We start from the raw sequence: 15,705 nt of genomic DNA, 5'->3' as shown, positions 1-15,705 counted from the left end.
AAAGACACCAAGATGAAACTGAAACCACTATTTTGAAGAAAATTGCCAAACCCTTTATGCAAATGAACACAACGACCCAAAACAGATTGCAAGATGATTCACCAAGAACTTTTGCAAATGAGCACTACAACTCAAAACAAACTGCAAAAAGCCACAATTTTTTAAGAGAAAAACCACAAAAAAATATACACGGTTTTTGAGGTGAAAAATAAATCAAAACCAGACAGCATAATCCAAAATATAGACCACAGAATACAGAGCTTTGTTTTTTAGGAAAAAATGGTAAAACCAAAAGATAACTTTTGAGGAAAGATTTATTAAAACCTAGGTTGCATATGTGTACCCACACCCCCGCAACACATGCCCAAGTACCCAAGTACTGAGTAGACGTATCCCAAGTATTGGGTGCTTAGTAGAGAGCATCATAGCTAAGGACCTTGATTAAGATTTTTCATTTTGTTTCGGTTTTTGTTTGTGTATCAGCTTGTTGTTTATCAAGCCTGATTCAATACAAAATCTGTTAGAGACTTTTATACAATACTAATCAGTAGTAAATTTTATCACTGTTCAAGTCAAAAGTTTATCATTGCAATATGTCATTGTTATATGATTTATGATCTTCTTGTTCATGTTTAAAGTTTGCCATCTTTGTTATGCATCTAAACATTTATCATATATTATTTTAACAAACATATTGCAAATCCAAAACTGAAAACAATACATTACATTTGCAAACTTTATCACTGTACTTGTTTTGAAAAACCATTGTCATGACTCATTTTAAGATTTTCTATAAATATTAAATTGTATTGAAAAAAAGTTTGTCTTGCCTAAGCATCCCTATACCCTATTTTGAAAAATAGTCATACCCATACCCGTACTAGTACCCTAAGTACCCAAAATACCCTCGTCCCCATGCAACCTTGATTAAAATCCAACAAATAATTTTTGAGGAAGATTTTATTATAACTCACCCATGATTTTTTAGAGGGAAAAGATATGAAAACCTGCCATATATTTTGAGGAAAAATTTAATAAAACCTAACAAATAGTATTTTAAGGAAAAAATTATGAAAACCCATCAAAAATTATTCAAGGGAAAAATTATAAAAGCCCATCAGAAACTTTCGAAGTGCAAAAATTATGAAAACCCATGAATCTTTCATAGAGAAAAATACAAGACTTCACGTGGTAAAACAACGAATGCAAGCACGCTGCAGCTCACAAATACACATGTAAGCAACATGCAACTCATGAAATGCACATGCAAGTATATGCAACCTCCAAAAATCAAAGACTTATGCTCAAACCAGGAAATTGTGCAATCAAAACTCTTGAGCAAGCTTGCGATTTTCAGAAAAAATCTTCAAAGACGAATCACAAAACTTTCATAAAATACCTTCAATAATTTTTGTTTTAAAAAAATAAATAAATAAAGTTATAGAAAAAAATTAAAAATCACATGGGCTCAAATTTTTCTTTAAAAGTTATCAAATTTAATGAAATCCCATCGACCCACTTTGATACCATGTTATGGTAAATTAATGTTGTATTAAAAAAAGAAGATGAAAGCTCCTTATATAGATTTACAAAGACGATGTTTCTAAAAGAAACAAATGTGAACAAAAGACGGAAATATAAACTACAGACTAACTAAGATGACCATTAAGGAAACATTACAATGTTTTAATACATAATACATCAGTTTGGTGTTATTTAGGATCTACCCTTCTCAACACTCTTTTCACAATCAATTGTGGTGAGCGTGTGTTTGTAATGCTTATGCATAAATAGATAATGCTTAGGTGTATAATCACATGATAGAATATAAGATATGCCTAAATGTTTGAAACCCATCTTGTAGAACAAGCCTAGGCTGAAAGAGGAGGGTTATATGAGGGCTATCTATGTAAGCAACCCTAGAGTTGATCATATAACTAACTCCTAGGGACAAGAGGGCTCTTACATGGACAAAGAGACCCCCTAACGACCTCCACCCAACTCCACAAGGAACCCATTGAGTAGACCACCTTAGTGGATGTCCATATTACATGCCCACCCAAACCAAGAGAGTTCTAGCATTTACTCAGCACTTGAGCTTATCATAGAAGTAACTTTGGAGGTACCCATCATGTTTCTTCCTCCAATGCCAAATGTGTCTATATAATATTATTGAAAACATATGAGTATGAAGTGATCATGTCGAACCCAAATAACTGAGAGATTGAACATGTGTGTGTATTTCTAATGTTATATAATTGCAGAATTCAAATCCAATATTGCATTATTTAAAGAGATATTTTACTTGGTAAGATGTTGATGTAGAGCCTCACCTTAGAAAACTTAGGAGGAAATGAATCACTCAACTAAGTTTGCATCAAGGGGTTCATGCACCTTCAGGATCGACTACTAACTTACCTTAGAGTGTTGTTTAACTGACTCTCTTAATACCAACTAATAAACTGACATGTGACAGGAACTTCTTTGACCTCATGTAGCAACATTTGGTTTCCTGCACCAACTTAACTCAAACCGACCACTTCTTTATATAAATTGAAATACATAGATGATTTGATCATCTTCGAGTAAGAAAAACTAAACATCAACCCAACTACAAACTGACTACCAAACAACATTTATCCATGTTCAAATCTACACCACCTTTTCCGCATGCACTGTTTTAGAACCCAATAATAGACAAATCATCGAACATGACATCCTCTGTCATTCCCAAATCTGCAATTTCATAGTTCGAACCAACCTTTACCAACATCACGTATTAGTTATGTGATTTCAGCATGTCGGTGAATACATGAAGATATTCACAGATTGTCTCATGCGTGGATACAAACAGAGTTAGCTGAAACAATAAAAATAAAAATAAAATAAAACATATGATACACAACTCCTCCACAGATTGCAGAGAGTCTTAAAGACTCTCATTTGTTGTCGCAACCCTCAAAACAGCAAATGCTTACATTCACGATTCAGACAATTGAAAATTCTATACTAAACTGCAAAATCTGCAAACTTAATTTGGATTCAAAATACTAATTAATGTTCTATTATGCACTCATTAGAATATCGGCATATTCTCAGAGTTTACACTGTCGAGTTCTGGAAAGAAAACAAGAAATCACACATTCAAAATGAAAATCACAAAAATCATAAACAAAACTCAAAAACTTTCTATTCCGCCTGTTGTTTCGATCCTCTTCATTACATAAAAATCTGCATTTTCAATACTTTCCCTTCCTTTCTTTGGGAATATGAAACGTCAAGAAATAAGAAATCAAAAACCGTTTTTGAAATCATTAGGGATTAGGTATCAGAATCTGTCACTAACTTTTCCATTTGTTTGAAGTTTCTTGTAACCATTGATTTCCTAGTTGGCTTAATTATCAAACACACACCAAAAAACACTTAAAGAAAACTGACTCAACTTAACATAAAAACAACTTTGTCCTAAGTGGCTATACTTGGAGAGTTTATCGAATCACTGCTCCATTTATGCCACCACATCATATGACTTTATTACAAACATTAAAATTTAAAACACACTTAAAACATGACATTAACTTTCTTCATAGTTTTTGCACTTCCTGTAGCATCTTCTTGTTATGTCTTCCTGTCGCACAATTATGATGTATTGTTTCATCCTTGTTTCTTCTTGTAGCATTTTTAACCATGTTAGTTCCTGTAGCATAATCTATCTAGTCTACTCCTACAGCATATTCCCGAATTTCAAAAGTTTCCAAGTCCCTTGGAAACACCTGCAAAACAAAGCATTAGAAAAACATATGGATCCCTTCAACTTGACTTTTGGTTTGTACTTGTCCTCCCCTAAAAAACTTCGCCTTGCTCGAACTTGTATATTTGGAATTTTCTCTTTCTCCTTTATCTTTACCTTTGGCTTGTCTCCCATTGGTAAACTAAAAACAATTAGTTACTCACTATGAATCCACTTCATTATATTTTGAATTTGTATGGCTGCTACATACACTTGTAACTTTATCACTTTCTGAATTTTTATTATTGTTGCATACACTTTAATCAGTATTCTGAAGTTTAAGTCCTAAAAATTATTTGTCACTTTGTTATAAGCATATTCAGCCTCTTCTTCTTTGTCCATAACATCATTTGATATCTCATCTTTGGAAACTTCTTCATGTTGAGTCTATATACTACCACCACACCTTTGCTATTCTCCCAAGATGGCTGCAAACTCTTCCCATAAATCAAATTCTTCTTCATGACCTGCTGCTACACATTCTTTGTTTTCATCCTCATGCCATCCCTCTTGGCATTTCACTTCACCATGAAATTTCAAGGCTTCATCATTTTCCTCCAAACTCTCTTTCATAGGAGTACATTCCAGCATTGTACTCATCTCTATTTTCAAAGGACACATTATTGTTCCAACCATAACTTTTATCACACTCAAATCCCATAGGACTTTCCTCTTTATCCTTCTCATCAACATTTACTTGTTGCACTTCTTCTTGCTGCAATTTAAGTTTTTTCTGCACTTCATGTTCTTGCCCTTCCAAAGGACAACTGACATCTGTCATTATTGAGATTTCTGTCCCAACTTCACATACATCTGCACTCTTTATGGCTGCCTTCTCCACAGTTTCATTATCCTCTACCAAAAATTCTTTCACTTCCTCTTTCACTTCATCATGCATTAGAAATGCTATCCTATCAATAAGGCCTAAACTTTTTGATTCCTTCCATGTTTCATCATCCTTCAATGGAAACAAAACCATCTTCCTTCAATCCTTGTTGACGGTATATGTGTTCTCTCTACAATCATATATGGGTGAGCTGTCATATTGCCATGCTCTTCCCAAAATCAAGTGACAATCTTTTAAAGGCATAATATCACATTCAATAGTATCAAAATATGGTCCAATATTAAAAGAAACGTATGACTTTTCAAAGACATCAATCCACAGTTCATCTCCTAACCCATATGCTCTGTAAGGTAAATCATGAGGTACTCTTGGAAGATTCAGTTTCTCAACCATTTCTGCTGAGATTATATTTTCAAAGGAACCATTGTCAACTATAACTTTGCATACCTTGTTCTTGCACTTGCACTTTATCTGAAATATAGAATGTCTTTGGTTGTATCTTTGTCTTTCTGCTTCTTCTTCCATTATGATGCAAAGCTGGACGCTGAAAAAGCTTTCGTGGATATACTCAACTCAAAGGGTTTCTTCAAAGGCTCACACTCATCAATCTAGAAACCTTCACGATCTGCACATTGTATTCTGTATAGGAACATACCCTTCACTTCTCTATTCTCTTTCTAATAGAGCTCTTCTTGCTCCTCAACCTTTTTAGCTAATTATGTATTGGTCACCACCTTGATTGATCCTACTGAGGACTCTTGATCAAGTATATACAACATGCAACTTCACACAACTTGAGGATTCTTACTCTGACCTTGGAAAACTTAGGAGGAAATGAATCACTCAACTAAGTCTGCATCAAGGGGTTCGTACACCTTCAGGATTGACTATTAACTTACCTCAGATTGTTGCTCAACTAACTCTCTTAATACCGACTAATAAACTGACATGCAACAAGAACTTCTATGACCTATAGCAATATTTGGTTTCCTGCACCAACTTAACTCAAACCAACCACTTCTTTATTTTAAATTGAAATACACAGGTGATTTGATCATCATCGAGTAAGAAAAACTAAACATCAACCCAACTACAAACTAACTACCAAACAACATTTATCCATGTTCAAATCTACACCACCTTTTCTACATGCATTGTTTTAGAACCCAATAACAGACAAATCATCGAACATGACATCCTCTGCCATTCCCAAATCTGCAATTTCATAGTTTGAATCGACCTTTACCAACATCACGTATTAGTTATGTGATTTCAGCATGTCGGTGAATATATGAAGATATTCACAGATTGTCTCACGCGTGGATACAAACAGAGTTAGCTGAAACAATAAAAATAAAAATAAAATAAAACATATGATACACAACTCCTCCACAAATTGCAGAGAGTCTAAAAGACTCCCATTTGTTGTCGCGACCCTCAAAATAGCAAATGCTTACATTCACGATTTAGACAATTGAAAATTCTATACTAAACTACAAAATCCGCAAACTTAATTTGGATTCAAAATACTAATTAATGTTCTATTATGCACTCATTAGAATATCGGCATATTCTCAGAGTTTATGATGTCGAGTTCTGGAAGAAAAACAAGAAATCACACATTCAAAATGAAAATCACAAAAATCATAAACAAAACTCAAAAACTTTCTATTCCTCCTGTTGTTCCGATCCTCTTCGTTACATAAAAATTTTCATATTCAATACTTTCCCTTCCTTTCTTTGGAAAGATGAAACATCAACAAACAAGAAATCAAAAACCGTTTTTGAAATCATTAGGGATTAGGCATCAGAATCTGCCACCAACTTTTCCATCCATTTGAATTTTCCTGTAACCATCGATTTCCTAGTTGGCTTAATTATCAAACACTTAAAGAAAACTGACTCAACTTAACATGAAAACAAATTTGTCCTAAGTGGTTATTCTTGGAGAGTTTATCGAATCACTACTCCATTTATGCCACCACATCATATGACTTTATTACAAACATTAAAATTTAAAACACACTTAAAACATGACATTAACTTTCTTCATAGTTTCTGCATTTCCTATAGCATCTTCTTGTTATGTCTTCCTCTCGCACAATTTTGATGTATTGTTTCATCCATAGTTTAAAAACTCAATAATATCTTGGCCGACCCAAAAATTTTGGAAAACTCGGTGAAAAAATCAGCAACAAATCGGCACTTTTATCGAACATTTAAAAATATACAATTTCTTAAAATATTCTTAGCAACTATTATAAATCTACTAAAGTCTAAAATCTATTATAAATCTACTAATATATTATATATTATAATATAAATCTATTATTTAATAATTATCTGTAAAATATATTGCTACTAGCCTACTACAAATTACCAGTTCTTAAAAATGAAAATAAAACAATATTAATGTATATATTAAAGTAAACTTAAATTACTTTCCTCTTTAAAATTGTAAATACTTTAAATTTACTGTATTACTATTTACTATTTTAAATTTAAATAAATACATTAAATTTAGTATATTTAAAACTTAATAAAAATTAAATTTAATGTAAATCTTTTAAATTTAAAATTATTAATATTACTATATTGTAAATTTTAATCTTTTATCAAAACAAATATTTTTTTTTTTTTAACAAAATTTATTGATGAAATTTTTTTAAAAATTATATTCAGATTTACATAAAGTTATAATCAAATTTACATAAAATTTTACAAAAAACAATGAACATCAACATAACTTATAATCCAACTGGAAGTCTGGAAAAAACGAAAAAAGTCTAAATGTCGTAACTAGAAGGTTGAGTGCAGAGATTTGAGCACATCAAAAACGATGAGTGACTGGAAGCCCTAAGTGCCCCAAAACACGAATGGGAAATTTGAATATAGATTTGATCCAAAAAATCAACGTTGTTCAACGTTTTTTTGCCCCAAAACCTACGGATTAATGGTGATTTTTTGACTAAAAATCGCTTCGCTTTTTGGAAATTTTGGGGCCTGTATTTATGGCATTTATATCGCAGGCATTGTTGTTTCATGAAATGTCGTGTTTTTTGCGATTAATCGCCAGTATTTTAAACTATGGTTTCATCCTTGTTTGTTCCTGTAGCATATTTAACCATGTTACTGTTGGAAGCATGAATGCTGATGATATTCCTATGGGGGAGTATGGTAGAAACATGATTAGATCATTATCATGATGATATGTTACATTCATGACTGTGTTTATCATTGATGTCAACATAGCATTTTTTGTGGTATCTGACAGAAGAACAGCAGTAATGATCAAGTTGGTACGGACAGATCATTGAGTACTTTTAGTAGTGAGGTTAAAGGGAGATTATACTATGTGTCTAGTATACGTAGCTAACCTAGAAGCATAAGATATTAAGTCTAGAAGAAGTTATGCAAGTTTCGGCGAAGACTATTTTGAGATAGAGTTTACAAAGGCATGTTCGGGTAAACTTGTTATATCTTTAACAGAGTTGTTATTCTAAGAAGACGAAGTTAAAAACATAAAGAAGACATGTTGGTGATGACGTGGACAAGCTCGCTCGTCATAATGTTACGTGTGCAGAAAGTTATTCAAATTCTAAGGCAAAAGATTAATGTTATCGCTAAGTGTAGCGTGTTCTTAATGTGGTCCTATAATAATTAATTGAGAAGGTGTAACAGCCAACTCAGGGAATTGTTTTATGGATTCGATATAAAGGAAGGACAATTTCCTTTATCATGAGAGATGTATGTATGGATGAATGCAAATGATTGTACGAAGCACAAAGAGCACAATGTGAAGATAAGCAGAGCTGAGTGGAAGTGAAGGAAACTTCATTTCCAAGGTTTTATTGTGTGATCCAAAGTTTGATACTTGGATCCGAGGTTCGTGACCTGGTCTACAAGGTCTGACAGTGATTGGTCTGATTGACAGGACAGAGGAAAGAAGTTAAAAGTACAGTACACACAATTATTCTGCAAGGAATAGTTGAGAGATCAATTGGACAGTGAGTTCAATGGTCTTGCCCCAAAAGTTGTTTGGACAATAGGTCCTTCTGTCTTCTACAACTCCTAACAGGGTTGGAATCTTCTAACAAGAATTCAAAGTCTCCTAACAGGGACTCATATGTACTAAATGTTGTAATCCTCCTAACAGCGTCCATCCTCTAACAAGGAATATTTATATTAGTACATCATCTTGTGGGCATCATTCCCACCAGGGTTTTCCCTCTGATCAAGGGTTTCCCTAGTTAACATATCTAGTGTATTGTATTTGTGCATCTTGTTATGGTTATTGTTTACTTTGGTTGAATGGATAAGATTGTTTAAGGTTGATAAATGTTTTAATTATTGGATAACTGATTCACCCCCCCCTCTCAGTTATCTTGGTGGACTATTGTTTCTAACAGTTATTTCCTGTAGCATAATCTGTCTAGTCTACTCCTGCAGCAGATGTAACCCTAACCCTAATTTGTTGCAATTGTAATAATAGGGCAAATTAGAAAGAGGACATTACATATATGTTTCCTTATTTGTCCACTTGCTTTCCCTACCAACCAATCCACTATATGGAATCCTTCAGAGAATCATAAAAGGAGCTTAAGCCTGTCCTTTCCAATCAAGCCCAAGAGCACAGAATGAAGACCTGGACATCAGCCTCTTGGCCCCACCCTAGGGTTCGATGTACTTGATCGAGGTATCAATGTTGCTGCCTCCCTATCATGTATTTCTTCCTTCACAACATAATGGGACAGTTTGTTGGATCAAAGTATTAAAGGGATCCTTGTTCATATAATTAATTATGCATGTATAAAAAAAATGGTAACAAGAACGAGAGTATATAATAACAGACAGACAAACAGACATACAGACACATAGACAGATAGACACATAGACAGACAAACAGATAGATAGAAAGATAGACAAACATATAGATAGACAAACAAGCAAACATACAGATAGATAGACAAACAGACAGACAGAGAGATAGATAGCTAGATAGATAGATAGGCAGACACAGAGATAGATAAACAGACAGACAGACAGATAGGACAGATAGATAGACAAACAGACAGACAGATAGATAGATAATTTCCAAGAACCTTGTAATTATCAAGTCCGTTGGCTTCCTCCTTTTATTAATTCTGAAATCAGATAAAAGTATTGATGCTCCCTTGTATGGACCAATTGATCTCCTTGATGGTACGATGATTTGTTGTAAATTGGTTTCTTTCTGATAGGGATTGATCAGCCTTGAAAAATGATTGCTTACTGATTCTATGCCCTTCTCCAGTCCAAGTGTTTTACTTTTATATCTTACTTATGCCTCTTCATGAAGATATCCCTTAGAAAAGACATAGCTGTTCAAGGAGACATAACTCTTGGTTAATGTCTGCTTTTAAAATGTAATCAGTTTTAGTTTGTTTAATTCTAATAAACAAAAGAGTCACTATTTCTTAAATCAATGTTCTTTAATAAATCACAGACACTACCTTTTATAAACGCTGCCTTCATTAATGTGTCCTCTGCTTTTAACTTAGTCACTATCTTTCATACCCATAAATATGATCAGTATTCCATTGCTTTTGACATGGGTTCACGGCTTTTGATGAATAAAATATTGTCATGTCTTATGTATAAGATCATTTTCTATCGACTGAGGCAAGCTAACAGTACTGATTAGGCAGGGGAATGACAAATAAATCCAGCAGTGTAAATCTAGATTTGATCTATTAACCTAGATACTGGATTTAAGAAGTTAACAAAGAAAGGTCTTCACATCCCTCTCTGCTTCAGCTTTCCTATAATAAAGGATTCCCCAACCACCTTTTGCTCACAAACATGCACCTAAGATTGAACAATGTAGTTGTTACACTCTACAAGGTAAGAAAATTATTTGCAAAAAGTAAGACTCTTGAACAAATGAGTTTTCTGCCATTAATGTGCTCTCTCATGAGATTGAGGACCCCAGTGTGATAGTAGATCTATTTTTTGTTAAAATGAAATGCAATTTCTGACAGAATGGAAGCCTGTGTTACTCATTAATGCAGGAGATGAATTTCTTTTTGCAAAACCTAATTTCCAGGTTTCAATGGAATTTAACCGTGCCCAGTAAATCAATTTTTCTTGCATGTGTTTTCTCCGTCTTGCATTTTGCAATGTTAGGATATTTGGAGTTTGTGCCACTATTAAATCTAAGTTATGAAAAAAAAATTGTTTCTATGAATTTTTTTGCTGTTCCATTGTCTAAATCATTTCCACATTTCTGTTCACATTAGAGATGAAAGTTCCAGATCCACAATAATTTATTTTTGACTAAATCATTCAGTGTTCCTCTGCACATTCAATCCACCTAAGGCTTCTCAAATTTTCTCCCTTCTCAGTCATTTAGTTTCTTGTTTCTTTTGTGTTTTTTGGTAAAAAGTACACAAAAATACAAAGATCTCATAATATGTGGGGGCTAGCCCTCGGAAAATGCAAAGAGAAATCATATTGATGGTGATATTTCCAAATATAACGACCTACATTTTACAAAGAATTGAAGCAACGAATAAAAACAGAAAAAAATTGGATCTCCAAACAGCTGCCATTACTAATTAACTGCCATTTCTTATGATATTATTTACTAATTCCTTGAAGGTGGAAGGATATCTTTTCTCTTACAATAATGCCCCTTATGGAATGTGAAAAAACTATTGTTCCAGCTCTCTAAAAAGCAATGTAAAGAATGAAATTATGTGAGGGGAATTAGAAGTATCAGTACCCATCGTAAGCTGTTCATATCTGTAGCAAGGGGGTAAATCACAGAGATCATCTTGTATCAATTTTTTATTTCTGCAAGATTCCACTCTGATGAATTTGTAATTTAATTCACATTCTACATTTGATGTAACTTCATTTTCTCTCTCTTCTATACACTGCAAATAATTATTTGTTAAATTGTTTTGTCTTTGCTTCTGTAAAGACTTTAGATCATAACTGCAGCCCATCCTAGCGAAACCCACAAACTCCAACCAATGCCATTGGCAACCAGTATATATCCCTGTTGGAGAATTTGAGCCATCATGCTTGAGCTCGGACTGCTATATGCAGCCATGCATTTGATCCAATGAAAGGGAAAAGGAAAGAAGAAGATGAATATATATTCCTAAGTTTTTCCAAAGATGAAATGTAACCAGTTTGATGAGGTTTTTAAGCTATGTTACCAGAACCAATTTGAACCAGAAGAAGACCCAGACAAACACAATCGAACCCAAGGCAAATCAATCAACTTTAGAGTGCTTTTTCCTTTTTCTTTTTTCCTGCTTTTAATTTGAGCTGGCCACTCTAAAGTGCCTTCTAGAACATTCAAAACACCATAACAAGCTCATTTTAGCTCATTTGTATTTAAAAGACAAGTTCCATTCCAAAAGGCTGGACCTCCATTTAGTATTCTTGCTTGTCTTCAACAACAGAAGCTAAAGATTGCTCATAGATGGCTCCAGAATAATTGCATCACCAGTCTTATACATGTGCAAGTGTCCACTAGCTACCACAAAGATCATAGAAGACTATTTTTGAAAAGAGTTAAGTTTGGTTTTCTTCCATTTTGCTATGATGTATCACTCTACTAAAATTTTAAAAGTGCTACGTCCTATATATACATTTTTGTTTTTTAAATTTTATTTGATTTCAAGTATGTTGTTTATAATATTTCTTTCCATAAGAATTACAATGGCAGCTGGTTCTAACTCCATAAGCAAATCTAAGTTCAAAATAGATTCAAATTCTCATTTTTTGAAGTATGTTAATATCATAATATTGGTTCTAGGTGATGGTGTTTATATTTGGATTTTTGCAAGATGCAATGTTAAGTATTCAATCTCACACAGTTGGGTTAAAGTTCCTTTGTGTGAAATTCCTAGATTAAGCATCAAAGCTTGCCCTAAAAAAATGTACCTGTGCCATTGAAGCAACTGATAAAATATGTTGTAGAGCAGAAGCATGCAAATGAACTAATAGGTTATGAAGCAGATCATATTTTGCAAAAATGAACAAAGGTCATAATTTCTAGATGGTCATTAGCCAAACTTGGTCCACATGGAAGCAAAAAACACTAAATGGGCAACAAACTTAAACCTAATGATCCTAGATCACTCTAGGTTGAATCATCTGGAGCATCTCCTTAGTTTATCAAGCCCATTTTGACTACGATTCATTAACTGACATGGACAAGCCTTGCTTGCGAGATATATATGATGGCACCAACTCAATTATTGAGAAAATAAAGACCAGCATAAATAAGAAAGAGCAGAATCCTAAAGAAACTTTCTACAAACATGTGCAAAAAATTACAGAACAAAGAAGGAACACAATGACCACCTTGGTTACCTCTGCATTGAGTTCAAAATAATGAAGTGTTGAAATTCTTTCTATGACAATGAGGATTGCCACATATAGAAATTTTTAACTCCAGTTGCATCTCATAGACTCTTCCTTAATCTTGATTTGCAGGATGTCATCATGTGTGAGTTCATTGATTATTTAACTCCAATGAATAAGCTCATTAAGGTTCTTTTTGATAAGTTGAAAAAGAACGCTGACAAATAGTGGTACTTCTATGACCAGCAATTCCAAAACCTGCAACTCCTTGCATTCAAAACTTTATCACAATTTTAATAAATATTTATTTCTTGATCTTTAAAATTTTATTTATAATTTGTTTTTTACATTCATTACTGTAGTATACAGCTCTATTTATCTACCTTGGCTTCTCAAGTCACTGGTTCATTTGCATCTGAGAAGAACTGAAGAACATACTTTCATCCACTTGGTAAAACACAATCAATCAGAAAAAGTAGAGACCTTGGCATATGTGCATTCCAACTTGCATCTTCTTTTGCACGAACAACATGGCTAGAAGAAAGGAAACAGAAAGTTGTGAAATATGGAGTCAAAGCATACTTAATAGGATGCATCCACTTCCCAACACATTGCACTTGAAGACTCCTAAAGTGATAACAGTGTTAGTGTAAGCAAGAATGGCATTGCTTAAGGTTCTTCAAACGTTCCTACATCTAATGTCAATGTGGACAATGATATTGATGATTTAGAAAATTCATTTTTCCGAGCAAGAGAAACAGGCTGCAATCACCAAATACTTATTGAATGCTACACGGATCCCTTCCATTTGTTTTGTTATCTGGAATTTATTACTGATTATTACATTAGGTTCAGAAATTACGGCATGAAGAGTAACCTTGGTAAGCCACGCTTCACATTTGGTATACTGGAATGAGAGCAGCCCATAGTCCATCATGCTAGACAACTACAACTTGAAGAACACAGAAAGCAACAATTCGCAATTGCAAGCTCCGAATAAGGGAAGACCATATTAAAATTGGGACAAGAGTAACTAGCATTGATAGTCAAAGCAAAAGGTAGCTAGCTCCACATGAACACGGGAAGGCAGCCCACCATTTGAACCTGGGTTTATTGCAGTAAACGCCCGAATTTGGCACCCCGCCCAGCTTCCGTGGACATCCACGATGTTTTTAGGCCGACTTTTCCTTCAAACCTATGCTAAATCACACGATAAGTGAAATTGGAAATTGCTTTACCATAGTATTATATCCAGCAAATCATTTCGGGAACTCAAAGAGAGCTTAGAAGCTTAATTCATTAGGATTTCTCAATTAAAGCAAGAAAAATTCTTCCAGTTCAGGAACAAAATACAAATAGATCCTCGATCCTAGATCGTCAATTCAAAAGGGGCGAATTCCTTTAATTAATAACAAAAGAAGCTAAGAAAAGATCTATCTAACCTGAGGGAAGAAATTGGAGACATCACAGCCCTGGGACATAAGGGCCAAAAGTCGTTTCAATGCCTCGACCTTCTCTGAATCGAACTTGCTGTCGAGAAGAGAATTTATGTTGGCATCCTGAGGATCGTCATAGAGGTGGGCATCTGTGCCCATCCTCAACATCAGGGTTGAAGCCCTGCTAAAGCTTGCTGCTGTTTCTGCAAACTGGGGTAACATTGCCGCTTCAAACAACAATGCCCACTTGGTCAAATCAATCTAAAGTACGACACACAAGTTGCCAATGCGCGTCCGTTTTATCTGCACTTAGTTGTTTCAGGCATAATGGGCACAAACGAAGCGCTCAGACCAGCCTAGAAGTTTTGGGACAATATGTTGATCTTTGAAGTGAGTAGTCACCCTTATCAAGATGGGGTTATGATCAGATTTTAACTCCATGGGGCAATCTTCTATGTCAAAGTTAATTATCTTTGCGACATAGTCTTGCGAGCATATAACATAATCAACAACACTTTGTCCATTGTGTCTTTTGCATGTGATGCCTCCTGATTTAGGCCACTTTTTCATACCATTGCATATAACCATGTTGTATAGGCAGCATAATCCTAGTAATTCAGCACCAAAATGATTAATCTTTCCCATGCTATCCTGCGAAGATCTTTCCCATTTTTGTGTCCCTTCTTCTTCGAGCCAAATTGGATCTCTGTTTTCATTGTAACTCTCCTTAAGATTGAGAGTTTGGTTGTTTGCTGTTCTAGCATTGAAATCCCCTATTAACATTATTTCCCCTAAAGAGCTAAAGGCTGTTATGTCTTTTTTTAGCGCAACAAACGGATCTTCTCGATCCAACCTATGTTTTTTATATACTTTTGAGCCTTTTGGAGCGAAGTAACATATAGCCACCCTTGTAGAAATCTGATTCTCTGTTATTTTTATCCAAATATACTGCTTGTTTACATCTTCTTTCTCTAAGTTTACAAATCTGCTCCAAGTTTCTTTTATTAGAACGGTGATGCCTCCATGCCCCTTACCATTATCTATCTTTTCATTCCACAGTGATACCTTCTTATATCCTTCAAAATCTGGAACTCTACATCCATCATGCTCATGAGTCTCGGTAAGCATAATGATGTCATTATCTTTAGCTATCGGCCCTAACCCAGGTCCTCTTCTCCAAGGATAACCTCTACAGTTCCAGCTAACTATAGTTAAATGTTCTTGGGTGGGCCCGAGTTCCTATTTATTGCGTGTGATTTTGTCGCTGATTT

At 34.3% G+C, this 15,705-nt stretch overlaps 1 protein-coding gene across 2 annotated transcripts in view; it reads right to left on the bottom strand.

Annotated features, from left to right (window-relative positions):
- PAT2 (protein affected trafficking 2) overlaps positions 1 to 14,867 on the bottom strand; it is a 194,888-nt gene extending 180,021 nt beyond the window's left edge. The window contains exon 1 of one of the 2 annotated variants that reach the window (XM_089815975.1): positions 14,441 to 14,867. In XM_089815975.1, the coding sequence (XP_089672101.1) occupies positions 14,441 to 14,656 (216 nt within the window). In that variant the 5' untranslated portion in view covers positions 14,657 to 14,867. The remainder of the gene's footprint in view (positions 1 to 14,440) is intronic. The other variant, XM_089815977.1, reaches the window with a different exon arrangement.
- Between the last annotated feature and the right edge of the window lie 838 nt (positions 14,868 to 15,705).

This window comes from Cupressus sempervirens, chromosome 1 (assembly GCF_028749045.1).
Source record: "Cupressus sempervirens isolate cs-2001-9-10 chromosome 1, ASM2874904v1, whole genome shotgun sequence".
NCBI lineage: Eukaryota > Viridiplantae > Streptophyta > Pinopsida > Cupressales > Cupressaceae > Cupressus > Cupressus sempervirens.
This window is presented reverse-complemented; position numbering and strand designations above follow the sequence as displayed.